The sequence below is a fragment of the Ambystoma mexicanum genome, chromosome 2p, assembly GCF_040938575.1.
Source record: "Ambystoma mexicanum isolate Mex_15411 chromosome 2p, UKY_AmexF1_1, whole genome shotgun sequence".
NCBI classification, from domain to species: Eukaryota; Metazoa; Chordata; class Amphibia; order Caudata; family Ambystomatidae; genus Ambystoma; species Ambystoma mexicanum.
This window is the reverse complement of record NC_090923.1, coordinates 23,774,355-23,802,242: the sequence shown is the minus strand read 5'-3', so window position 1 is coordinate 23,802,242 and position 27,888 is coordinate 23,774,355. Positions and strand designations below refer to the sequence as shown.

General features: G+C 44.0%; 1 protein-coding gene across 1 annotated transcript in view; it reads right to left on the bottom strand.

The window, feature by feature from the left end:
• Positions 1-1,445: 1,445 nt before the first annotated feature.
• NEK4 (NIMA related kinase 4) overlaps positions 1,446-27,888 on the bottom strand; it is a 922,900-nt gene continuing 896,457 nt past the window's right edge. The window contains exon 16 of the mRNA XM_069643166.1: positions 1,446-7,871. Coding sequence (XP_069499267.1) covers positions 7,779-7,871 — 93 coding nt within the window. The 3' untranslated portion in view covers positions 1,446-7,778. The remainder of the gene's footprint in view (positions 7,872-27,888) is intronic.

Genomic DNA, 27,888 nt, shown 5'->3' with positions numbered 1-27,888 from the left:
TGTGTCGTGGGAGGAGACCTGGAACCGGCACACTACTTACCCAGCCGCCTCAGTACCTTTGCTATGGACGCCCGCTAGATGGTACAGCGGGTAAATGGAGCCTTAGATCCGCTGGGAGATGCGCGTGATGCCGTAAGTGCTGGGGTTTCGTTTGATGTCCCCCGTCGTTCTGTGCATCATTAGCTGGGGGGAGATTGGGGCCTCTGCCTCCCTGGGCCACAGCTGTCTCCAGCTTCGTCCTGCTACAGGCGGACGTGCCGATTGTCAGTGAGAGTGGTGGGGGCTGGGTAGTTATCGTCAGGCACCCAGCTGGAGAATATGGCTGTGCGTACCTCCCTGGACTGCTCACTGAGAAGCACTCCACCCCCTTCCACTGTGATCTTCCAGTGATGATGGCTGGGTCCAGAGGGCTGCCGATATAAGGCGAGCCGGAGGGCCCCCATTGTTGTCAGCGGGGAGGCAGGGTGTTCATGGGTATTCACCATACTATTCCGACACTCACGGGCGCATGTTATCACGCTCATTAGGGTCGTTCTGCCTTTCTGACTGCCGTGCGGGGCGGTCACGCTAGGCTCCAGCTTCCATCCCTTCATGGTGGCTCTCCTCCGTGCGGCCAGCCGAGAACTCCAAGACGTAGCCACCATTTTCTTTGCAGTTCCGCTCCCATCTCTGGAACAGTCAAGAGAATTTCTCTATTAGCCAGTTCCTATTCCGCTTCAGTTCGCTGGCAAAGTTTACTGCTTGCTATATTTATGCCATGCTTTCAGTTTTCCTGACCAAACGGGCTGAGGAGGTGGCTTAGTTCAGCTCGATGCTCCGAGCCTGCCAGGAGCTTCTACGGAGCCATGCAATTTGTGGCAGCTCCAAACCACACCCCCTTCATGCCTCATTTTGATGCCTCTCCTTCCCTTCGCATATTTTGTTCCCGCTTAAAACCTCATTATCTGTCCTTGATGCACCCTCAACTATCTGCTTTATTATTCTCTGTTATCGCATTGATTTTGGGAGTACAGCGGAGCCTTGGCAAAGGCGCTTTAGAAATACAAGTAAAATACAAATATGAGGGAATTGAAAATGTGAACATTTTGTGAGCTGCTGGGCTCAGAACACTGTGCCATTCTACAGCTCTCTGGGTTCAAAGGGAAGTCTTTAAAGTCTCTCAAGTCTAGCTATCAATGCTTTCCATGAACGCGGGGGAAGGGCATTCCCCCAAATGGCTAACTTCCTTCCTGGCATTTTATTTTTTTAAGTCTGAATCCAAAGGAGACGAGGAATACAGAATGTCGGGAGATGCACATCGACGTCATTCCAAGATGGCCACTGTAATGAAATTTGTCAGGATTTCTGCTGATATTCTGAAACCCTCATAGCCGGATATTTGCAGAGACAAACGTATGTGGTATGTGAGAGCCTTGCACAGTATCAAGCAAACACGAAGAGCCAAATAAATATAAAAAACCTTTACTGATACATATTTTTCACAGTAATAAAGACATGGACACTTCATAAACCCTTTTTTAATAAAGCTATAAACAGTAAAAATATAACTTTCAATTATAACATCTCAGAAATGATGTTCCAACAATAGGAAATATTTACAAAAGCAAGAATGCAAAAAGACAACTACCTATGCAAACAATGACTGAAAAGTAGTCTAATGCTGAAGGACACTTTGAATGACCAGAGCCCATAGCAAAGACAACGTGAGAAAGAGGTAAGGCCTGTTTAGAAAGAACCCTTTCTCAGCGGTATGGGGAGTAGCAGGGTGACCTACGAGAAGAACCCAATAAACATTACAGAAAAAAAAAAAAAGATTACGGTAGGGAACCATAACATAATACGGTTAGAACACACTGTATAGGAGAAGCAGATAGCTTTGCATTCATAGCAGAAGTACATTATCATGGAAGATTGGAGGAAGATATAATGGAACATGGAATGAAAATAAGGGAATTTAGAAGACACAGATCCTGTAACAAGGAAACAATTTGTAGCAAAACAATGCTGCAGGAGCCAAATGTCAACACAATACATATAGAAACTCATAACATGACAAGAACACATACTGTAACGTGGGAAAGCACGATGATATAGAGTAAAAAGCCATAACACCAGGAGCATGAACATGCAATGATATATCAGAGAACAAACACCAGAAAAAATGATGAAATATAGTAAAACACAACCCAAGAGAAAAAATGATGTAGCAAGGAAGGGCCACATCTAATGGAAACCAGAAGAAGCACATCACTGGTTGATACAGATGGACCACAATGGAAGGAAATGGAGGATTACAATAGGAACACACTGAAATCAAGTAGAGGAGGAAATAGAGGACTACAAGAGGAAAGCACTGGAATCAAGTAGAGGAGGAAATAGTGGACTACAAAAGGAACACTGGAATCAAGTAGCGGAAGAAATAGTGGACTACAAGAGGAACACTGGAATCAAGGAGCGGGAGAAATAGAGGACTACAAAAGGAACACACTGGAATCAAGTAGTGGAGGAAATAGTGGACTATAAGAGGAACACTGGAATTAAATAGCAGTAGAAATAGTGGACTATACGAGGAACACTGGAATTAAATAGCAGAAGAAATAGTGGACTACAAGAGGAACACTGGAATCAAGTAGTGGAAGAAATGGCGGACAATAGGAACAAACTGGAATCAAATAGCGGAAGAAATAGCGGACAATAGGAACACACTGGAATTAAGTAGCAGAGGAAATAATGGACTACAAGAGGAGCACACTGGAATCAAGTAGCATAGAGGAACACACTGGAACCAAGTAGTGAACTACAAGAGGAACTCATCAAAATATAATGAACAATTCATTTATCTTAACAAGTGTTTGCAAAAGTTCTACTTCTCAATCATGACTTTAAACATACTAGTCCTCACTATTTTAGCATCATTAAAGATAAAAGGTAATCCTTACCCAAGGCAGTGAAAGAAACAAACTCGAGTTTTGTTGTTGAGACCTTAACAAACAGATTGCATTTGTATATTTTATAAAATAGAAAACTGGACAGCTAAGCTACTGTCCCACCCATTACCATGGGATTATGGTGAAAAAACCCTGGATTTCCGATTTTGGGCTCACTTGAACCTTAATAACTTGTTCATAAAACATTTTATTGTCCATGGCTATTGTATATAATAGCAAGCTAGAAGGCTTTAATATAGCTTTCATGCCCGGGCCGGGGGGGAGGGGTTTCGGTGGAAATGGGCAACAACAGCCAAGCATGGGCTTCGGCTCGGGCTGCTAAAGCCCATGTCCATGCCCCACTCCCCAGGGCCTGAACACTATTCACTCCCCTGGATTTACTGGGGTGCAGAGGTTTTTATTTTATTTTTTTCGTCTGGCTGGAGCCCATCTCACGCCGGAGAAAAAAAAGAAAGGAAAAAGATGGCTGACGCCATTAAAATAGCAAAGGGACTAGGCCCCTTTTCAGATGACAGACATGGAAAACATTTTCCAAAATGGCCACCGTCATCTGAAAAGGGACCTAGTCCATTTTCTATTTTAATGGCAACAGTGAAAGCACAATAGTGCCTGGGAAAGGCAGATTACGATTGGTCAACTGTTTTTCCAGAGTGCCAATCTTTGATACAATTTGCTCCTGACTTTATTCCCAGCCATGCTCTTTATACTCGAAGGTTATGGGGTTTGGCAGGGGAGAATGAGGTCCTAGCAAGAAAGAAATGCCACTCTCAGTTGTGATAGACTGAATCAACCAGTACAATACTGCACATACACAGCCCCTACTTTGATTGTTATATAGCTACATGCTGATTTGTTGCTGGTGAAGTGATCTCCCTGTACTAAACCCCATTCCAGCAGGTTAATTGTGGACCAACTGACCTTTTCTCTCAATTAGAGACACACACACACACACACATGTCTGTTCTTGTAATGTAACTATATTTTTTAAGCACAAGCCTGGCCAAAAGGCAGCGGGGCGCTAGCAGCAATAGTAAAGATTCACAAAGAGACAACAGCCACAAAACAGAAACATCTTGAGAGTTCTTCAAAAGCAGATGATCCGAAATCTCTTGCAGATGAGTAGGGAGAGAATTCCACAGCACTGGGGCTAGAACTACGAAAGAGCACCCTCTTGCATGTGCTTTACAGAATCTCGGAACCTTCAACAAATTTAAAGAGGCTGAGGCTGACATCATCAACATTGAAGAGGGGACTGCCTGGCTGAAGGCAGCACAGCGTGGGGCGGCGAGGAAAAGGTAAGTTTATCTTTCATTATTTCGAAAGAAAAGAAAACCACTAGAACCCATGCAGTGATTTGCATGGGTGCTAATGGGTAGGGGGAACAGGGATCAGGGAAGGAAAGCACCTGAGACTAACGAAAGTGCTCGGAACGCAGGATTACCTTTGTGAATATAGGCCATGTACCTACCATTTTCTTTGGCTCCCGGCGCCTCTCAAGGTGCTAATGAAGAAAAACAGGCACAGAAAAATAAAAGGCGCCATGCACCATGCAAAGTATTTTGAATTTTATGCGGCTCTTCACCGGAAGCCAATGAAGCTTTGCCACTGAAGAAGAGACATGTGGCAGCCTACGGGCATTTAAGGTCAGGCGTGCTGCCGAATTGTGCAAAATCTGGAGCCGATGAACTAAAAAGTCTGGGTGCCCAAAATCGATACAATTGCAGTAGTCAAAAGAGCCCCTGATAGTGGCAGTAACTACAGAAGACCGGACTGCAAAGGAATAAAGGGGAGACTTTTCCTTGAACAACCCAGAAATGCAGACTGGTGCAATCTACGCTTCTCTTGAACCCGAATGCAAACTCTCGACAGATGGACTAGAAACAGGCCAGAAATCAGAATGCCACAAAGAATGGACGTCCGGAGACCACACCTCCAAACTCCGTTCTCACGCCATTGAGCCTCAACCAATTATTTGACATCCAACTGCCAATCTCGGATGGACAAGCTTTTAACTTGGAAGGGGTTCAGATATGAATTACGTATTGTCAGCATATGTATAAAAAAAATATGCCGGAGGAGGCAATGAGATCAGCCAGTGGTCTCAAGTAAAGATTAAAAAGCAGAGGAGAAAAGGCCGATTTGCGGAACACCACACAAAATTTGAGTTGAAGCTGCCTGAGGGAAACGGAAACACTGTCTGCATGCGATCGGTCATAAAAGAGAATCCAGGACAGGACCGGACATTCCCACCTGTTCCGACGACACAGAAAGATCATATGATCAATAGTATCGAACAATGCGCAGAAGTCCAGGAGAATTAATACTCCAACATCCTTGTGGTCCTGAAGCAGCGCTAGATCATCTAGAAACAATATCATTACGTATTATGTCCCCATTAAAATCCTAAAACCAGATTGGTAAGGATGAAACAAACTTTTCTCTTTGAGAAACCATGCAACTTGAGGAGTTACAATAACTTCCATAATTTTCATGATTTCAGGTAAAATAGAAATGGGACGATAGTTTGTAGGGGACAAACGATCCATATGAGGCTTCTTCAAAGGTGGAGTGACCATTGCATGCTTCAAAGAAGCAGGAATCACACCATTCACAAAAGAATAATGAAGGGCGGCTGTAAAAAGCGCAATGTATTGGATAAGATACAGCAGAATCGTGTCAGTTGGAGATGGTGATTAGAGCTTACAGATTGCAGCATGCACAATTTCATTAGTAACAGGCTGAAACATACAAAAGGCAGCAGACTCACCCGCAATAGGTGCTTCCCTGGAAATAGAATCTGATATGGCTGGACCAGCTGACTCAGATTCCTTATTTGTATGATCTTAGTGGATATGCCATTTACACTCCGTCTGATGGCACATAAGAGATCTAACCCTCAGGGGAGTACCAGGTAGCGGACGATTTTGGGCGGCACAAACCCTGCTTAATAGGAGCCAAGCTATCAGCTATTAGAGTCTCAGCTTTTATAAGGGCTGTAAAGGGATCTGCCTGATTTTCCTAAAAAACTGTTTGTGTGCTATGTTTTAGAGACTCTGCTAAAAGGGCAGGAGGCACCTTAGCCCAATGATGACTAATACAGTCTCTCCGATGGATTTCATTTCGAACTGGAAGAAAAACAAGGAAAGGAAAAAGAAAATGCTGTGATCATATAACTGGCAGTGGGTTAAAAGTGGCTGTATGTTCGTTATCCAAAGAAATCTGATCAGGTGTATTGCCACGATTATGAGTCGCAAGATGATTGCTCACATAAAGATGATAGTCTGGAAATAAATGTAACCGCATGAGCATCAATCGCATCATTAGGAACTTGCGTAACCGAATCAAATACATTTTTTAAATACAGCTACCTGATGCATACCCCAAATATCTTCTAAAGAACTGTATTTGTTAAGGATTGAAACAAGTTGGGCTGTTTGCAAAATTACAACAAGTAGAGCCAACAAGGACGAACTACTTTGTATCATGGTGTAAGTAATGAGACACAATGGGCTAATTTGACGCTCTGTTCTAATATGAAGCCAAAAATGTGTATCAGGGTTAGGAACATTTATAGTTTGTAAAATAAACAAAAGAAGAGATACCTACCCACTGGTGAGAGGCTTGTGTGTTCAAAAACTATAAGGGGAAGAGTTCATAGATTGTGGTAGTGCGAGAAGGCTCATTCCCAGCACATGGCGACCACCACCACAGCACATTTTTGCACTAAGCGCATCAACGCCCCAAGCGTATAAACCAGGATGCAACACAGATACTGCATGTCCACCTCCATCCCACCAACCGATTCCTCTTAAAGAGTTTCAAAGTTTTATAGTAAAAAATAAATGTATAACTCATTGTAAAAAAGTTCTTTTAGTTTGGAAATGTAATAAGATCTTTTCCGCCAACCTTCAATCTAAAAACAAATCCTAGAACCCTGCATACGTTTTCTTTTACTCAAGGAACTGCAAGCAACACAGGTGAATAGGTTGGTTTGGGGGAGGGTATTCACAGTGAAATGTAATATGGAAAAAGGCTGCCCCTGGATTCCAGTCCTAATGCACTTCACAGCGGTCCTGTAGGTACAAAAGATTCCCAGACTTCCTTTCACCTCAGCATGAGAGGCATGAGACAAATAACGTTCTGTACGTAGACATGACAATTTTAGGTCTGCGATTCCTTTGCAAGCACACTCCTCTCAGACAAGAGCCGGAGCTGTACACTTCGGCATCAAAGATCCAGTCTTTGCAAACCAGGACGTGCTTGAAGGGAGGTCCAGGAAATGAGAACAGTTCAAAGGAATGCAACAAATTACTCCTTTGATGACTAAGGCTACAAACAATAAGGGCTAAGGTTGTGACATTCAGTGAGTCTGGAAAAAACAACATGAATTCAAATGTTTTTTTTTCGCAATAAAAACCTTTTTTTTGTAATTGACTAGGACGCCAATCCTCTTTTGATCATGCCTGGTCAGACTTTTTGGTCACATCTAATTATTTTCCTTCAATGTATAAAAAGGGATGAACATAGTTTGTTCTTGACTTCTAGGATATGGGATATTAGCCCATGAAGACCACAATTGTCTTCTGGCCTCCGTTTCAGACTTTCACCTCAAAATAGGTGTCCATCTTTGAGAGCGGAACTGTACTTTTCCTTTAGGCTCTGCTTCACTCCATTCCGTCAGATGGTCTGAACATATGCTGAATACAGGAAAGTGATATTGCAGGAACACCAGAGTCTCTGGAATGCTCAAAGTACAGAGCAAAGCGCAGGGAGGGTTCTCTGCAAGGGCTCCTTCAACAGAACCGAAGTCCACGTGCTACAGCTCCATCTTCAAAAACGCACATTCTCTTCGAAGAATTTAAGCTGCCGGACCTTCACACCGTAGTTAGCGTACTTCTCTCCCATGTGCTCCTGCAGGTGTTCCTACATGTGAAGAAGGAAAAAGAGTTATGATCAACATAGAGTGCAAGAAAAAGACAGCATCAACCATTAAAGCATGGACGCACCATGACTAGTTAATTTCAGGTATGTTAAAGGCGACACATCTGGCTATTAGCGTTGTGTTTGGAAATGATAGAGTGCTGTGGCCAAAGGGGCATTACATAGGACAGCTCTTCGACTAAGGTGTCAGGCATCTGGCCAGAGCCTGGCGGACATCCTAGAATCCTCTGGCAAAGTTGAACACATGATCTAGCATTGGTACCGTTCTTTCTTAGTGAGAAGATCCTCAACCCACAGATTCCTCCTACTGTTAAATCCAGTCACAGCCACCAGCGGGCAGCCCTTTGTTCACTGACTGGGGAGAATAGGGTTCCTTGCCACAAACCATGCCTTCCTGCCACTGCAAGAAGGTTAAGATACTTAAGTATTACCACAATGCCAATGTTCTCTGGGCCCAACTGAAGGAGGACATGCCCCAGGCACAGGCCATGACCTCCAGGTACTATTTCAGTCACTTTACCAGTGGCGTGGGCTAGCAACATGCCCTTCAGGTAGGCTACAATGACAGAAGTAATGGAAGCAATGGCTCGTTGCTCCGACTATTATTTTATTGCAGTTTTAGCACGATCCAGGCCCCAAAGGATAGAGGCTTGTACAGGGAAATCACAAGAAAATTGTATAAAGGCACAGGGGCTCAGTTTCATCGAGCCAATGTATTGCACATAGAAGATCATTTCTATAGGCTTATGTGTAAGCACTTCTCTACATGCAATATTGTTTGCTTTTATAAAAACAAAATGTAAAGACAACATTGACTTTCGTGTCGACCCAGGTTTCTGTGCCCATTCAAAAAAACTAAATGCAAATGCCCCGCTTTGTCTGTTTCTGGCAGAAGGCATTTACATGGTTTCCCATGGAATTCCCCTGGTTTTAGGATGTATTCTGTCGGGAGCCAAGCATCTCTTCCAGTTGAAAATTCATTTTGAGTCGAGATGCACGCTGCCCTGTGCCAAGGAGCAGATGGCGAGGCGGTAGCAATCTAGACAGTCTGGATCTCCAGCTCTGGGTGACAAACTCCAAATTATCGGCCGGTATGGTCCCCACCACAGATGGATAGAAAGGACCACTGCAGTGGTTATGTGACTCACAAGGTGGCCTAAATGGGCATATGTAGAGAACATGCAATAGAGACAACCAAGTCAGTCAAAATTAGGAAATTATATTTGACATAGTTGGAAATCTATCAGCAAGACCTATTAGTAACAGGAGTCCAGGGAAGTACGGTACTCTTGGAAAATAGGGACTAGCTGTGACCAGAGAGACCCTGGTGCAGGAAGCTCGAGGTACCATGTGTGTCACTGTGGCCAATCCTGGGCAATCTGGATCATGCTGCACCCAAAGTGTTTTTTACTACCCAGAAGGCAATTTTGCAAGTTACTTAAATTATTAGTTTAACTCCAGACATCTTTGCCCTACATTTTCTTCTTGCAAAACGTTCAAATGAACCTCTGCACGAAGAGGATGATCATAATAATGTGTACTCCTATATAGCACTTTATGCAGATCCTTGGAGCTTACAATACTAGCCCATGTTAGTGCTACTCGCATGAGCAAACTCGGAATCATGATAGTCCAAGTTCACCCTGCTGCGGAACTTCAACTTGCAAATGTCCGCGACATGCTCGTTCTCATGGTCTATGCACCATACATCGCTTACATTCTGGCTTTAACATACTGGTTTGCTCCCATTGCCATATCAATGTCTATCAGATCAGTACTTATTATTATTGCCAGATACCCAATATTCTGGCAGTACCTACAATTTAATGGCAGTACTTCAGTTTTGTGTGAGAGAGTTGACTAGGATCAGAGTGTATATTCAAAATGTCATCAGCATATGAAAGCATTATCAGAAATCAGACCCAAATATTTACTCTTAAGCTTGTAATAGTTCTAGTAGCAGGCTGAACAGCATGCATGGCATAGAACAGTGCGCTCAGGTGACCGCTCTGACAGACTCTTCGCTCTATTCCGGATATTTCTTTTGGGGTTATTTTGTATGCCTACACATTGCTTTTGCCATTTTATCAAAGTCAGAGGTGCACTTGTACCTTCAGTAGGGAACCAACAACTATTCATGAAGGTGCAAAGACAGTGCCACTGAACCCGGTCAAATGTTTTCTCAGCATCGACTGAAATAACAGATTGATGGACCGAGTTTGGTGCCAACCTCTATCCCAGTAAACAAATTGAAGACTTTGCCCCCCTAAAAAGCCATTCTGGGTCCTTGCTGAACCAGCAGCGACAAAACTCAGATCTGTTTACTCCAAATACCTAAATATAGATCTTAGAAGATGAATTTAGTAGGGAAATAGGCCAATATGATCTACACATAGTTGGATTTTTAGACGTCCTCAGAAACACACTAAAATGTACTTTATTGCAAGCTTGTGGAATCCGATTAGTACATTGGAAGCTGCGAATAACCTCAAAGAGATGGGGCTCAATCTCTTCTTCAGTTCCTTGTGTGTAACTCATGCACAAGCTTGTCTGAGTTAGCTGCCTTCCCACTGGAGAGTGTTGGGATACCATTCTTTACATCACCAGTAATAATTTCCAATAACAGTCCTTGCTCCAGGGAGCATAACTGAGGAAAGAGCAATTTTCCAAGTACTCATCAATTTCATCTTTGGAAACCCAAAGTCTTCTATTCAAAGTTTTGCGATTGGATTCCAGCAATATTTTACATTTCTCTTCCCCTTGATATTCAAAAGGTTTGTTCATTGCCAAGCAGATCGTTTTGATTCTTGAGTTAACATTTCCCGGGCTGCATTCTATTGCCAATCCTGGGCCCGCCTTATTGTTACTCCTCCATTTGAAGTAAGCATTTTGCTCACAATCAATCTCCATTCCACAGTATTCAAATGTCCACGCACTCTCAGGGAGACAATCAATGGTTGAACCTTTTAATTACTAAAATTGATATATTTACTTCAGAAAGCAAACTTTCCTCGCACTACTGACTTTAAAAGTATCCCATTTTACACCTACTTTTGTGGTATGAGCATGGTCATGGTAATACTTAGGCACTTTCCTTATCAACCTCAAAAATATACCAAGAAGAAGAAACTTAGCGAGGGATTCCCATTTGCGCTCCATCTAGCAGACTGAAAGCAATATGACCTTTCACTGTGGATTGGCCATCTCCAGCTATATATGAAATCAAAATGCCTTATGAAGGAGTTATCCGAGGCAGTAAAAGAGCATTATAACCACTTGAGGATTTGTCAAAATCACGCTGCAATGCAAGGAGTGGCGTCTGCCCCGCTGACCACGCAGCATCTCCACACACAGCATACTCTTACTCTTCTATACATGTTTGCATTAGATTGTGGTGACAATACCCAGCTAAATAATATAGCCTTATAGACTGAGGGAGGGGGCATTTCACCTCAGGCCATAACTTGTTGGTGGGTCATTATTCCTGGTGATAATGATCCCTCCCGAGGTCAATAAGGCTATTAGCACATGATGGTAGCAGCAATACATGTTTTGGAGTGTTTGAGGTGAAGTTAAAATGTTGCTTTAAGAGTGAGACGGATAAATAGACTTTTAGGTTCTACCCAGACTTTATAAATCTATACCCAAGTCAGTACAACATCTCCAACTCTGAATATAAGGCTGTACCACCTGAGTATATGGTAGCGTAGACCGAGCAGCCAGGCTTATTTTAGGAGGAAGAGAGGGCTGTAGATGGGTACAAAGAAATTGAAGCATACATATGGTGTAAAGAAACACCGATACACCAAGTATTGCAAAAATAATGGTTTATTTTAAAAACAACTAAGCCAAGATAAATCTTGGGAAAGTAAGTACCATCACATAAATCAAACACAATTATAAAAAGCAGCTCAATACTCATGGTATACAAACCAAAGTATAAGCTTGTTAAGAATAGCATTCAGAAGTTCAAGGTGACTAAAACCTAATGTAACACATTCAGAATGGCATTAATGCTATTCTTGGGGAGTAAACTCAAAGAAGTTAGACTGTCAGAATACAGTAAGTAACTCAAGGGCAGCAGACCCCATCAGCCATAACATACAGTGTCATTCACTTTCTGAATCGCTTAGACCGACCAACACGGCTACAGTTCTGTTAAGAATAGATAGTTACACCACGACAGCTCCTTTTAAGGACACAGTTCATATATAGTAATATAACTCCTATACTTTCCAGAGGGGCAGTCAGCTACTCGTGGGCGAGTATGAGCACAGTAAACTATTTTAAAAGTGCACTAAAGCACTTCAGGGGAAGCATAACCCAATGTTACCGTTTTAGAAGAGCAGCAGCTATTCAAGGCCTAGGTCAGTATAACCTTTTGGGATATAAACCCATTACACTATTTCTAATACAAGAATAGACAGTTTACCCAAGGATATCTTTCACAAGTGTGGGACACAATTCTAAGGTAAGTAAAAACTCTAGCAGACTTTTAACAAAGGCAATCAGCAGTTCAAGGTATGGACCTATATACTTTTCAGGGGGGCAGTATGCAACTCTAGGACAAGTAATAACTAAAAGACTGTATTATAAATGCACTAAGCAGATCAGGGGAAGCAAAACCCAGTCATACACTTTAAGAATGGAATATGTTATTCAAGGTAGGTAAACTCTATTGGTAAGCTTTAACACCAATTCTTTTTTAGAATAATAATACAGTACCAACACACTTACTTTTAAGAAGAGGGAAACATTATTTCAAAACAACTTGTATACTTTTTTAAGGAGCAACAAGCAACTTAGAAGGTAAGTATTAACGGCGGACACTTTGTAACTTATTCTGTTCAGGAATTAAAGTTACACACCCACTCATTTACAGTATGTACTTTCAACACTTTTTATATTTTCAAGACAGAAGCCATTCTTTCAAAGTCCTTCCCTATTCTAGGGCATGAGTTTTCTCAGAGGCACGAGGGAACCTAGTAGCTTAGGGGTCAGCAGTAGGCAGGTCAGGATAGGGTTCAGATGCAGGAAAGTCAGAACTCCAGAGTATATCTTCTTCTAAAGAAAGTATTCACTTCAGAGTTAGTTGAAAGTGATCAGTGACTTCACAGAAGGTTCCTTATAGGCGTTCCAGCATTGTGCCTGAGTGAGTTGTATGGTCAAACTGCCAAACACACAAATCACCCACTCAGCCACACAGGATTGACACAAGACTTGAGGTACGTATTCTCCAAGCCAACACAGACCTCAGCTAAGAATAAGAGCTTGGAGATGGTGGTCTTCCTCAAGCAGCAGCACAGGACCCGGTCCTTGGATTCTTGGTCTGGAGACTGAAGAAATGGACACTGAAGAGAAACCAGGAAGAGTAAAAGGCACCTATCACTATATTAGAACACTGTATAGACTCCCGGAGGCCCGTAGAAAGATAGTGGTTGAGGAAGTGAATAAGATGCTGAGAGAAAATATTATCAAGCCCTCTTCAAGCCCATGGTCCTCATCTCTCATACTGGTCCCCAAACCGGACCATTCCTGGAGGTTTTGCATAGATTTCCGCCAAGTTAATGCCATTTCTGACTTCAAAGCATATCTCATGCCATGCATCAATGACCTAATTGATAAACTCGGAAATGCCACTTTTCTATCCACCCTAGATTTAAAGAAAGGGTACTGGAAGGTCCCAGTATATGGGCATAATAAGGAAAAGACAGCTTTCCCAACGCCCCTAGGACTATTTAATTTCAAAGTCCTCCCTTTTGTGTTACACAGCGCTCCAGCTACTTTCCAACAACTTATGGACAAAATATTACAACCCTACTCTGATTTCTGTGGAGCTTATATTGACGATATTGTCATTCATAGTAAAACGTGGGAGGACCACCTTTTCCATCTTTTTACTATTATGAAGGCCCTTAGAGAGGCCACCTAACTGCCAATCCAGCCAAATGCAGACTGGCCCATCAGCCGTGAAATACCTTGGCTTCTTTGTAGGCAATGGTAGTGTACAAACTCAATGCGAGAAAGTGAAAGGCGTCTTACATACCCCTACACCTAAAACTAAAAGAGATCTCAAAGCATTTCTATGATTAATCGGTTATTACCGTAGGTTTATCCCAAACTTCTCGGACAGGACAGCTAGGCTAACAGATAAACTAAAGAACGCCGAACCCCAGAAAATTCATTGGACTGACGAGGATCTATATGTTACAACAATCTAAAACAAACCCTGTGCCAGAACCCGAGCCTAAAGGTAGTTGAATTCTCAAAAGAATTTGTATTACAAACAGACGCCTCCCTTATAGGGTTAGGAGCAGTCTTATCACAGGTCTGCAACGGGTTAGAACATCCCATCTTGTATACGAGTCGCAAACAATTCCCACGTGAAAAGAATTACTCTTTGCTGGAATTAAAGGTCCTTGTCATCAATCATTTTATTTTTATTTGTTCAAGTGGGCCATTATCCACCTAAGATAGTACCTCCTGGGAAGAAAGTTTACACTTGTCACAGAACATTCTCCACTAGTTTCGGCTGGCCAACTTGAGTCATGCGATGTTTCTTAGACCTGCAACCCTACTGTTTCACTGTGGAGCATCGGATAGGTAAAGATCAAGGGAATGTAGATTTCCTGTCCCGGTTCCCCTGTGAAACAGATGCAGTTACATCGCATGGGGGAAGGTTATGTGAGTAACCTGAAAGTGTCTCTCCCACTAGTCTCCGGGGGATCTACTATCCAGCAGGCCAGGACATGGGCATCGCTATTGGAACCAGTTCATGGGGGTGGCCCAGTGCGGGAGGATAACCTGGATGAGGGGTCTTCGGGGAGTGCAAGTGGGGCACCGAAGGGTGAGATGCGGTATCCCCTTGCCTGCAACACCTTTTCCCCATCCTACCAGGTAGAATACCTAGAAGCTTGTCCCCACCCCTCTTTTCCGACAAACACTTTCTCATGGACAGTTCACCATGAGCGACAACAGACTAACACCAGAGCCGTATACCTGACATGCCCCAACACAAGGGTCAGCGAGAGTCAGGCAATTACTGATAATTACACACACCTAACTTCCATTACCCTTCCCCACACAGATAAAAGGCGGAGCAAGAAAGCACACTCTGAACAAGTCAAAACACACTAGGAAGCAGCAGTTCCAAGATGCCGGTTTAATACGAGGAGAAAGATGGCGAGACCAGATGGGGTAGCAAGGAGGGAATTGCCCTTGGCCTTTTCAGAGGAAGAAAACTGTTACTTTCACAAGCCCTCAAGGATAAGAAACATAAGACCGGGAATTAAAGCTGAAGAAAGGTGCACTATGTGTCAAAGGCACTCAGGGCTTTCCCGCATCGACTGCCAAGGCAGGGAGGAGCAATTGCTGCCTTGGTACTGTCCTTGGCTCTGACAACAAAGCCATTCCAATAAAGCCAACACAGCTGCTGAGTCAGGGAGACCGATAGCAGACCGGTCTGTGTTAGAATCAAGGTTGCAAGCAGCAACATTTTATGAACAAATCTGCAAAGAGCAAAGCTTAAGGCATATGTGATGAGTGATGTGAATATAATTGAATATCCAAGAAGTGATTGAAATTTTGAAACTAAAGTGGATACCATATACAGAGTGGTCAGGCACCACGTGGGTGCTCCTGTTGGGTATCCAACAGAGTGTAACATTGTGAAATGGGAAATCAAAGTGGTCCTGCAATGGGTCGAGCCAAACCCTGTGCACATTCGAAAGTCTTTGATAGCTAATACAAACTGCAATTGTGAAAAGGGGATCTGAGCACCAAAGAGGGGGATCCGGGGTGAAGAGTGGCTCACCTGACTTGTGTATCTTTGAACACACCTTTTGTTTGTTTCGGTACATCAGGCCCTCTGAATCAAGAGACTTTGAAAACACAAGCGACGTGGGCACTGAAGGCCCTGATGTTGATAATGGAATTGTGTCCTCGTGCTGAAGAAGCACAAGAGTGTGCTATGCTCGAGTGAACCGCCTTGTCCCGTGCTGAAAAGGTGGGGAAGTGAGGCCTGACTGGATTGGCAATCGTTTTTTCTTTATTATAGGCCCTTTTATTTTGACGAAACTCCACTAGTACGTGTAATGGTTTACAAGTGGGGAATAGGAAGGGGTGATGCAGGAGGGAGGGACGATCTGCTAGTTTCCAGGGAAACGGGGCTAAAGGTAATTTGAAAGAGGTCCTTTTTTCTAACTCGCTGTATGTTGGTTGCTAGGAGACGACCCAGCGGGCTGAAGAAGATGCCGTCCGTTATGAATGGGCATATTAAGGAAGAAGAAAAGACATTAGTTTAGTTTGTTTAAAGCGCCGTTGCGCTGGTTAAAGTTTTTGTTCGTCGTGTGAAGACTGGAGAGCTGCATCGAAAGACAGTAGGAAGGGATGTAGCCATAGGAGTGTTGAAGTCCGCGTCGAGCCACTGGTCGAGGAGGCAGTTGGGGGTTCGAAGAGGGAGAGAAGTCGAAGCGGAGAGAGTCGAGGAGAGTCTGAGGACGAGTCTCCAACATTGGGAGGCTCGCCGAGGAACTGACCGTCAAGGAAGAGAGAGTCGGGGGTCGAGCCCAAACGGCTGGTCGTGAGCAGTCGTGAGACGAACCTAAAGGAAAGCTGCCCGTATCAGAGAGGAGCGAAGAGCCGAGTTGCTACCGTCCGGAGGCACAAGTAAACAGGTGAAAGTCCCAACAACACTGAACGTGCGGATCTTTGTAAAAGAAAGAGGGAGAGAGGAGAGTCCTTAGAGGAAAGAAACATTGTTAAAGTGAGGAAAAGCAGCTTGGAGAATGAAGGCTGGTTTGCTAATAGAAATGGGCGTAAACTGATGAACGAACCCTGCATGGTCTAAGACACGTAAAAGAACTGAAAACAAGCAGCGTATGTGTTATTGAGCAAGGAACCCCTATTGAACCAAAAGAAAATAAACAAGGTTTTTCCAGGAAGAAGATCAGTTAAGCTAGAAGCACGGAGTTGTTGCTTGGCACCGCAATATTAGAACTATTCAAAGACGATTGACATTGTGAACGTCACCCCTGTAGCACAGATCCTAGTCAGTTGGTCCATCCCGAAGAAGAAATGGCAGCTACCGATATCCTTTTCTGGTTACCTCATGAAGGTGTTCGTTGAGTTATTTTAACAAGAAATTAAAGTTGTGTTTTACATCGTACTTTGTGTGTGCTCATTTAATCCCACATAGTGACAGTACGGCATTATTATTTGATGGTCGTAGTTTGCTCTCATCTTAGATTTAGGTTTCGAAAGGCGTTTATGACACCCTTGAGAAGGTTCAATAAACACCCTTGAACTGTGATCATTGTATGGGTCGGTCTTACTTTGATACCATGCCTTCCTTACAGACCTCTCTCCATGAGTGAAAATGCACTAAGCCCCCTTCCTCCCTCTAGATTAGTTGTGCTAAATCTTTTTTATGCAGATCCCCATCGTTCCATCCTAACCCCAGCACCCGCAGTACAAACATTTGTGTGTATATGGGATATTTATTTTATTCTTTAATGTGATTTAGTTTGAAAAAAATCAAGCTTTACACATAATACATTAATATACACTTCAATCAAAGGAAAAGAAAAGAAAAACAAATAATAAAGAAGAAAAAGGAAAACATTACTTAAATAAACTAATGATATACCAAAATAATACTATACATAAAATCTTAAACAGTTCAAAAGTTTCAGCTACTGATAAAATAAACCAAAAAAGTAGGCAATAGTATCTTATTCAAAGTTCTGTAACAGCTTAGACACTTAAAACAGTAGTATTCATGAGTCCAAAACTTCCCACATCAGGGTCATGAGTTAATGGCGATTAGCAATGTACCAATGATTCGCCCTGTAGTGGAATCAACTTTTCTTAGCATTGCAATCCTCATATTACTCAAATCAAAGGGCCCAACTTTGATTCAATTTTTAGCCATATGTTATAAAGAGCAATGAACAGATGCATGTTACAGGTGTTTGTGCAATATAACCAGAATGACATTCCACCAATGGTTTCGGGGTTATGTACAAATTTGCCAAGATGTAATATAATTGTGCTAGTCAATAACTGGCATTCAGTTAATAAATGTTTGGCTGTCTCCAGTGATTCAGGTGAGTTACAAAGGCGGATAACCTGCGGAGGCGGTGTACTCACCGTAATCGTATTTCTGATGCTTGTATCTGCTTCTGAGGCTTGTGGAATCTGCTTAGATCACATGCTATTCCTAAATTAGCGAGCAGTGTTAGGAGAAGGTGGTGGGTTGTGAGAAGGTCCAGCGGCAAATAGATGTTTTAGAACAGCTTGTCTGTATATCTGCTTTAGAATGAGTGTCCATGCAGTAGTGCTGATTGAAAGTGTGTACTGAGCTCCATGTAGCTGCTTTGCAAATGGCGTCCAGCAGGACATTTGCATTAAAAGCCAAAGTAGTGCCTGTACTCCTAGTAGAGTGAGCTCCTGGTGTGAAAGGCAGTGTTTTGCTTGATAAGGAGTAACCACGCTGTATGCATCTGACTATCCATCTGTAGATGGCATTTTCGGAAATGCAGTCTCCTTCTCTGCCTGGTGCTGCAAATACAAACAGTTGGTCTGTTTTCCTGAGCGGTCTGGTCTTGTTTACATAGTAAAGGACCACCCACCTTACATCTAGTGTATGGAGTTGTTTCTCAGCTGAGCTTGTTGGGTTCTGAAAGAAGGTCGGTAGCTCAATAGATTGGTTTACATGAAATTTGGAAATAAACGTAGGTGAAAATGTAGAGAGTGTGTTCTCAATACCAATTTGTTCTTGTGGATGACAAAGAACGGGTCTTGCACTGACAAAGCTTGAAGTTCACAGACTCTTCTTATGGAGGTTATAGCCACTAAGAAAGCCACTTTGTAAGTGAGATGTTTTAGGCTTGACTCCTGCATAGGCTCAAAGGGGGGTCCCATGAGCTTTGCAAGTACTATGTTGAGGTCCGACTCTGGCGGTGGGTTAGAAATAGGAGGGTGGATTCTTTTTACTCCCTCCATGAATGCCTTAATGACAGGTACTTTCCACCATGATACTTGATTGTGAGAGATGGTGTAAGCTGATAAAGCCGCCAGGTGGACCTTTATATAGTTAAATGCTAACCCTGTGTCTAACAAGTGGAGCATATAGTGAAGAATGTGGGATGGAGAACCTTCTATGGGGTTTATTTGTTTAGTCTGGCACAAGATTACAAATCTTGTCAAAATAACATCTGGTGTTTGGCTTTCGTGCCTCTTTGAGGATATCCATACACATCTGTGGTAGATTTAGATGTCCAGACTCTATGACCTCAGGAGCCTTGCTGCCAAGCTCATTGAGTGAGGTTGAAGGTGTAATGTTATTCCCCCGTGTTGGCTCAGCAAATCGGTATGGCACAGGAGTTTTTTTTTTTGTTAACTCTTTTTATTGACAATTACAACAAGACAAACAGCATGAAAAACAACCCCTCATCCCTCCCCCGTCCCTCCCTCCCTCCCTCCCTCCCCTCTCCCCCCCCCTCGGCGAATAGTCTAAAAGGGTAGTATTTGCGCTATTATTTGCATAGCTGCCAGAGTCAAAATTGTTTTGGCTTTTTCCCTTCCCCTTGCTTCCACTGCCCCCGAGACCGCCCTGATTCCCAGAAGGATCTGCATTGGAGTTCTGTCATCGCTCCGGCCAAACGCCTGTTCCTGTGCCTCACGTATGTCTGCCCAAAAGGGTTTGTTCTCTGGACAGTCCCACCAAACATGTTCCGCAGTACCCAAGAGACCACAGCCTCTCCAGCGTGCCCCAGACCTTATAGGGTAAAATCTGCGGAGCCGGGCCGGGGTGTAATGTCACCTCATCAGTATCTTGTACCATGATTCTTGTAATTGGGACGCCCTAGCTAGTTTGGGTATCCTCCTCCACAGCCTTTCCCACTCATCTCTACCCATCTCCCATCCCAAGACCCGTTCCCATTCCCGAATGTAAGCCCATTACGGTCTTGCCTGTGCGGCGACTAGAATTTTATATATATTAGAGATGAGGCCTTTCGATCCGTCATTGGTAAGTAAGAATTTCTCAAACTGAGTTGGGGCTCTTGTGGCAGCTGCTCTAACCTCCGGCTGAAGTACCCAATGGCGTATCTGTGCGTACCGGAGCCTTCAGACCTCCAGTTTAGAAAAATCCCTCTTGCATTCATTAACGGATAATACCTCCCCCTCCCGGAACAGATCACACAGTTTCTAACACCCTCCTTCCCGCCACTCTGTAAGGGCTCCCTTCTCCAGCCCCGGGGTAAACTCTCCATTGTTGAAAATGGGGGTAAAGGAGGATGGAAATGTTGTAATCCCTACAAGGCCTGCCAGCCTGTCCCAGGTGTCTGCCATAAGTTTGGTGATGGTACTCTGATACAAATGACTGGGTATGTGCACCTTCGGAAGCCACAACACTTCAGCTATGATGTGCCACCGCCCTATCCATCCGCACCCATAACTTGTCCTGCATGTCTTCCCCATCCTGCATCCACTCCCTGATGACGCAGAGTTGAGTTGCCTCATAATACCGCCGAAAGTCCGGTAGCGCTAGACCTCCCTCACCCTTTGGCGCCATCAGAAGCCTGAACCTCACCCTGGGCCTTTTCCCTTCCCAGATAAAATGCCTAGTTAGTGTGTCCAGCTCTTTGAAAAAGCTCCCCGGGACTGGCTGCGGAATCGCCTAAAAGAAGTACAGAAGCCGCGGGAGTATGACCATCTTTACAGCTGCTAACCTCCCCAGCCATGATACCTTCAAGTCTTTCCACCTCTGAAAGTCCCTCTTGATTGCCCTGAGCAGCGGGGGAAAGTTTGCTGCATACCAACCGTCCAAAGTAGCCGTGATCCTCACCCCCAGGTATCGAATTCCCCCGGGCTCCACCGAAAGAGAGTGCCTCTGCCCAGACTATCCCGCTCTGCCGAGCCTAACGACAGATTCAGAACCTCCAACTTGCTCACATTAATTTTTAATCCTGAGGCTTCTCCAAACGTCTCCAGCAAGGCTACACTAGCGCCCAGGGAAGCGTTTGGAGTCGTCAGCATAAGCAGCATGTCATCGGCATAAGCCGCCACCTTGTGCTGCACCCCTCCAAAAGGAACGCCCTGGATCTCCCCGGACTCCCTGATGGCCTGTAAAAGCGGTTCAAGGTACAACGCAAAAAGTAATGGGGAGAGCGGGCAGACCTGCTTCATCCCTCTCTGCAGGTGTACCCGCCTCGAGGGTGTCCCATTTACCATCACTCTAATCGTGGGGCTCCGGTAGTTAGCCTTAACCATTGACATAAACTCTCCCCCGAAACCCATCCTCTCCAATACCCGGAAGAGAAACGTCCACTCCACACGGTCAAACGCCTTTTCCGCGTCCAATGCCACCAGGACCGCGGGAGTGTTTGTTTTATTCACTTTTTCCACTATGTGGGCCACTCGCCGGATATTATCCGCCGTCTGCCTTCCCCTGATGAACCCGGCTTGCTCCGGGAGTATCAACTTTGGGAGGACGGAGTCAAGCCTCTTTGCCAAGATCTTAGTATAAATCTTAGCGTCGATATTAATCAATGCTATTGGGCGGTAGGACGATCTCTCCTCCGGGTTTTTAATGGGTTTGAGAATGAGGGTAACCTTAGCTTCTTCCATAGAAGGGGAGATTTTACCAGATTGACGGAAGGAATTATATAATGACGTCAGATGTGGGGCCAGCTGTGAGATAAACAGCTTGTAGAAGGCTGCAGTGTAACCATCCGGGCCAGGAGCTTTATGTACCGGGAGATCTCTAATCACCCCTCTTACCTCCTCCTCAGTAATTTCTTGATTAAGTATGGCACAGGAGTTTGATGGGATTGCACATCGCCAGTTTGCACAGATGTGGATACCATGGTTGTCTCCCCATATGGGAGCAACTAGGATGAGCGTCCTCTGTTCTCTGTGAATCTTGTTCACCACCATGTTGTTTAGAGGAGTTGGTGGAAAAGCGTAAGCAAATTTCCCTGAGCAACTCATCCATAGGGCATTCCCCTTGAGGTCTGGTTGGGGAAATCTGGACGTGAAGTCTGGGAATTGCTTGTTTTCTTTTGTAGCGTACAAGTCTAGTGTGGGGTAACCCCACTGCGAGAAGATGTGATCTAAGACACTTGCGTCTAGTCGCTATTCATGTTCTTCTAGTAGGGGATCTGTGCTTAGGGAGTCTGCTAGTGTGTTGAGTTCCCCTGGAACAGAAGCAGGTTTTTACATACACACTGTATGCATACACAAATTAAATTAAAGTTGGTGTATATTTAATTCCCAAAGAAGGTAGCCCGACACGTGTTTTGAGCGACTTGCTCTTCTACTGAGGCTACAGGTTAGTGTACATGCAAGGTAGGCCAGTACATGGAAATACAGGATAATGTATTCTACATGAAAGCGACCCAAGCAGTTAAATGCAAGATCCCATCATGCCTTGTAAACGCATAGCTTTGCGTACGCTTATCTGGTAACCGGCTTGATACTGAGGTATTTGCAGTAGCATGTTTTGGATTCTTTCATTTTACGGAAATACCAGTTATTCTGTGTTTATGACAGCTCCTAGGAACGGTTTGGTCTTGTTTGGCACAAGGCTTGATTTTTTCTCGTTTATTGAGAAAACCAATTGGAAAAGAAGGTTTATTGCTCTGAGTATTTCGCCTACAAATTTGGGGTGACTCCCCTGTGATCAGCCAGTCTTCCAGGTAGGGGTACACTGGGATTGTCTCCCTGCACATGTGTGCTGCTACCACCGCCAGTACCTTGGTGAATACCCTTGGAGCAGATGCTATTTTCCGAAGGGTAGCACCTTAAATTGGTAATGCTGGTTTGTTATCTTGAAACGCAAGAATCTTCTGTGCACTGGGAACATTGATATATCAAAGTAAGCATCTTTCATATGCCATGTAGTCCCTCCCGCTTTAGCAGTGGGATTATTTCTTGTAGAGTTGTCATGCAGAACATGTCGCTTTTCATAGGTGTTTTCAGGGCATAGGTCTAATGCTGGGAGCATTGTTAGATCTTTCTTTGGCACAAGGAAGTAGGTTGAATAGATACCCGATTTCGAAATCATCCTTGGGCAGCAGTGTTGCGACTTCCTATAGAAGGATGCATTGCTCCTCTCTTGTGGTTGATTTTTGGGGCGGTATGAGGGTTGCTGCAGTAACTCCACGCAATAACCGCCCGCCACGGTTGATAGCACCCACTTGGTTGCGATGATTCCCTCTCATAAGTGGGTGAAGTGTGTTATACGCCCTCCTACTGGAAAGGCATGGGAGGGGACCTGAAGCAGGGGGGAGTTTTGTGCTGGAAAGCGAGGAACATTATTTCCAACTCTTTAGCCTCATGGTTTATTTGTGAGCTGGCCTAAAGATTTAAGAGTGTCATACTCTTCCTTTGCCGATTTTAGGGCATCCTTTCCCGAACAGGACATTTGGTTCGATAGGCATGTTGAGGAGAGTTGCCTGTGTATCAAATTTAAAACCGGATTAGCGGAGCCATTAATGTAGTGTTAAGAGTGTTCCTTCTGCAATGATTCTAAACGCATTATCTGCGGCATCCAAGTTATTCTTTAGGATACATGTAGATACCGCTTTTCCCTCCGCTACTGCGAGGGACAATTGGGACTTCAGGGATTCTGGAGCCAAGGCCATTAAAGTTTCAATCTCCTCCCACTTGTGGCAGTTGTAACTTGCCAACAGGGTGGTATTGTTGGCAATACATGTTTGAAAAGCCACCAAGGTGGCCACTTTCCTCCCGAGAGCATAGAGCTTCTTGCTCTCTTTATCGGGGGGTGCTTCTGATGAAGCTAGAGGTGTTCCTGCCCTTTTTCGTGTCTTAGACATTAACATTTTCTCAATACGCTGGTTCACTGCCCTTGTTTGACTAGGAGCCTCTAGAGAGGGTTGAATTCTTCTTTGAATAGACTGAAGAATTGGTATGAATTGGGTCACAGCTTTCTTGTCCCCCAAAATGTCCTCTACAAAGTCTTTGTCCAATTGAGTTTCCTGTGTTTTAATCTGGAAATGTTCAACTGCTTTATGAGCACATCATTGAATTGAGGTTGGTTGTCCACCGGTGAGTCTGCCACCGGCGCTTCTAGGCGGTCAGGGGAGGGTAGCATATAAACGTCCTCCTCATCATAGTAAAGGTCTATTTCTCCGTGGGTATCATGTTCTTCAGAGTCTTTATTGGGATCATAGTGGACTGGGTTTTGCTGAGGAGTAACTGGAAGGGTGTCTGGACATGGCCTTTTAGCTGGGGGTGGTTGAGAAGACCTGGTACCACTGGTTGGTGGTGTGTCTTGAAAGCTATGCATAATCTGGGGATTTTTCTCAAAATAATCTGCCATGAATGTCATTTGTCTCATCACCCTATCAATGTCATCTGAGTCCACTGAGAGGAACTTGGTATAGTTGTAGGGGTTTGTGGTGGTGTTGGAGTAGCCTGGCCCTTTTTCAAGGCTGCTGCTATGGTATCCTCCACTTGGGAAACAATGCCTTTCTCCTTGTGTGGTGTACTTGACTTCTCTCTATGAGGATGTTGACTCTTCGAAGAGTGTTTTTTGGAAGTTCTTTCCTTACGGAGAGTCTCCGGGACATGTTTTTGCACCAGATGGGCTATTTTTGAAATCTTGGTGCTTTTTGCCGATTTTCAATATTTGTGATGAGTGTCGAATTTCGGCGGATGGGCAGTTTGAAGACGCGTCTGCCAACGTTCGTCGCTCGGTTGATAATTTGGACACAGCGTCTGCGTCGTCTTGCAAATTTGGGGGCCTGGTGTGTGGTGATCGGGATCGCGAGTGCACAGAGGACAGGGAACTAGTGGGTCTACCCCTCAACGTTGTGTGCGTTGTCGTCGACTCTCGGCCCATGGGTATGTGTTTAGTGTGTGTTGATTTATGTATGCTACTGCTGCTGGGTGTCGTCCCCTTAACAGCGCCGCCGGCCTGTCTGATGGGGTCGGGGGGCTAGCACTTGGGAATCGGTCAGCTCCCTGTCGACTTCGTCATCAGAAAAGCCGGCGATGCTTGCGTCACTGGATGCACCCTCCATGTCCATGGTGGCCTCGACCTGCATGGTGTGGTGGGCCCAACATTTGGTCTTTTGGTCCTTTAATTTTTTAGGTTTGAAGAGCTGACAAGCTCGACAGTGGCCCTCTTTGTGGCCCTGTGCAAGACAGAGGTCCCATATTTGGATGGAAGGGCAGTTAGATGAAAATAGAGAGGGAAAAGGGGAATATGCATTCTCCTAGTGGCATAGGAAATGTCAACCCCCACTCTCCCTACTGTCTGGGCCGATACCCGGTGCAGCCTTCCAAGGCCAAAGGGGGGGTTGCCGTTGAGTCAGCTCTTTGTCAACGTTAGTCCTTTTCACCGCCGTCGAAGATGTTTGTCAAGTGTCGCTCAATAAAGGATAGAAAGAGTACTAGCTCTAATAACTTTGATCATTAATGGCATTAGCTGAAACAGAACTCTGCGTTATAGCGTCCGACAATGATGGCGGAAAAAAAACAATCTGAGGGACCTTGACGCGTGAAGGACCAGGGGTACAGTGAACGTCACACTAGGGATAGTATTACTGGCACTCCCTGTCGACGTCCTTCTGAGTTTCGAAAACAACTGTAATACTCTGCAGCTTCCACTAGATGTCATCCTATGCATAGCATGTGATCTAAGCAGATTCTACAAGCCTTAGAAATATATATGTACATTACTCACTATAATCTTATTTCTGATGCTTGTATCTGCTTAGATTCACATGCTTGGCATAGGCTGACATCTAGTGGTAGTCACAGAGTATGACATGATTTGTTTTTCTAAACTCGAAAAGGGACGTTGACTGGCCGTATTAGTAATACTATCCCTAGTGTGATGTCCACTGTACCCATGGTCCTTCACACGTCAAGGTCCCTCAGATTGTTTTGTTTCTGACATGAGGTTGCATGAAGTATAGCGCGAGTACAGCGATCAGAAAGCAGAAAAGCAGATAGAGCAAAAACATCAATGCACCTTTGACTCCAGGAGGGGAGGAAGAGTAGGCGCACGTGAATCTAAAAAGATACAAGCATCAGAAATAAGATTACAATGAGTAATGTATGCCTTCTGAGGCTTGTGGATCTGCTTAGATCACATGCTACGCATAGATTAACAAGCAGTATCTGGAGAAGGAGGTGGATTGCGAGACTGTACAGCGGCAAATAGATTTTATTAGCTTTTATTTTTAATTGAGACCTTTTAGCTATATACATATGGTACATATTTGAAATAAATTTAGAATAAATAGCACAAGATAGCAAGAAAGAGAAAAAAGAAAAAAAGAAAATAAAAGATTTAAAAAAAACTAAACGAAACAAAGTAAAAAAGATATACATTAATCAGAAAAAGAATTAAGCAATAAATCAAGATAACATTTGAACCCAACTTTTTTTCAGTACTAAGTCAGTTCCTTAAAAACAATAGTCTTTCTTTTTCTCTTCCAGTTTTCCAAAAATTATTTGGACACATTCCAACAGGGCAAATATTAGTGAAATCCTCGTCCCTTGCAACAGAAGTAGCCAAATGTCAGATATTTTAGCACCGCTTGTCCCACCAGTCTGCTTTAGAATGTGTGTCAATGGGTGCTATGGAAACAAAGAGTTGGTCTGTTTTCCTAAGAGGTTTTGTTTTGTTTACATGGTACACGACTGCTCTCCTTACATCTAATGTATGCAGGCTTTTTTTCAGCTGATCTAAGATGGTTTTTGAAAAAAAGTAGGTAGTTGAATGGATTGATTAACAGGTTTAGTTTAGTTTATTCTTTTATAATGCGCACCAGACCCAAAAGGTAACAGGGCGCAGCAGTGCAGATAATGCGAGGCTTATTTAGCAGGTTACATAGTTATGCAGGATATACATATGGAGTCATTATAGTTTAGTACAAAATACAGGCAAGGCAAAGTACAAATATATAACATACGCAGTTATTAGCAAATATACAGAAATATCCAGCAATAGTGCAGGAGTGTAATTCCGGTGAGGGGATGAGAGAGAGAGAGAGAGAGAGAGAGAGAGAGAGAGAGAGAGAGAGAGAGAGAGAGAGAGAGAGAGAGAGAGAGAGAGAGAGAGAGAGAAATATATAGTGCATTGCAATAGTCGAGCCTGGATAGGCTGTGGCAGAAGACATGGCGTTGACTTCTTCAACTAGGGAGAGGGTGGAGTCGAGGTTGAAACCAAGTGTTTTTACCTCCTTGGCTACCTTAATAAGATTCCCATCGATGAATAAGGATGAGTAATCCTGTCCTAGTTCTTTTAGGTTGGTGTGGGTCCCCAAAATGATGAGTTCTATTTTTTCATCATTCAGGCATAGACCATGCGTAGCCATCCATGAGATTCACCCTAATCACTGAGGCCAAATACTGTCCATAATCCCCTGAAAGTGGGAGGAGAATCTGGGTATCACCTGCATAGTTGGTGTAGGTGATACCAAGAAGAACCAGATCATCGAAGAGGGGCTTAGTGAATATGTTGTATAGAGTAGGGAAGACACAAGACCCTTGGGGGACACAACACGTGATAGGAATGGGGTCTGCTGCAGCTGAGGGAGCAAACACCTTAACTTGGAACTTGGATATGAATTTAGGTGAGAACCTAGAGTTTGTTCCAAGAACCACCTTGTCTTGTGGATGACAATGAAAGGGTCTCTTGCACTGACAGTGCCTGCAGCCCACTGACTTGTCTTATAGAGGTGATAGCTACTAGGAAGACATTTTTCTAAGTTAAGTGTTTTAGGCTGGACTTGTTAAGGTGCCAACCTGGTGGAGGGTTTGAAATGGGAGCGGATAGTCACTTTACTCCTTCCATGAATGCTTTGATTACAGGTACCTTACACCAAGACCCCTTGTTTTGAGAAGTAGTGACAGCGGACAGGGCCGTAAGGTGTTCTTTGATTTAACTAAATACTAAACCAGAGTCTAGTAGATAAAGCATATAGTGGAGAATGTTAGAATGGGAACATTCAATTGG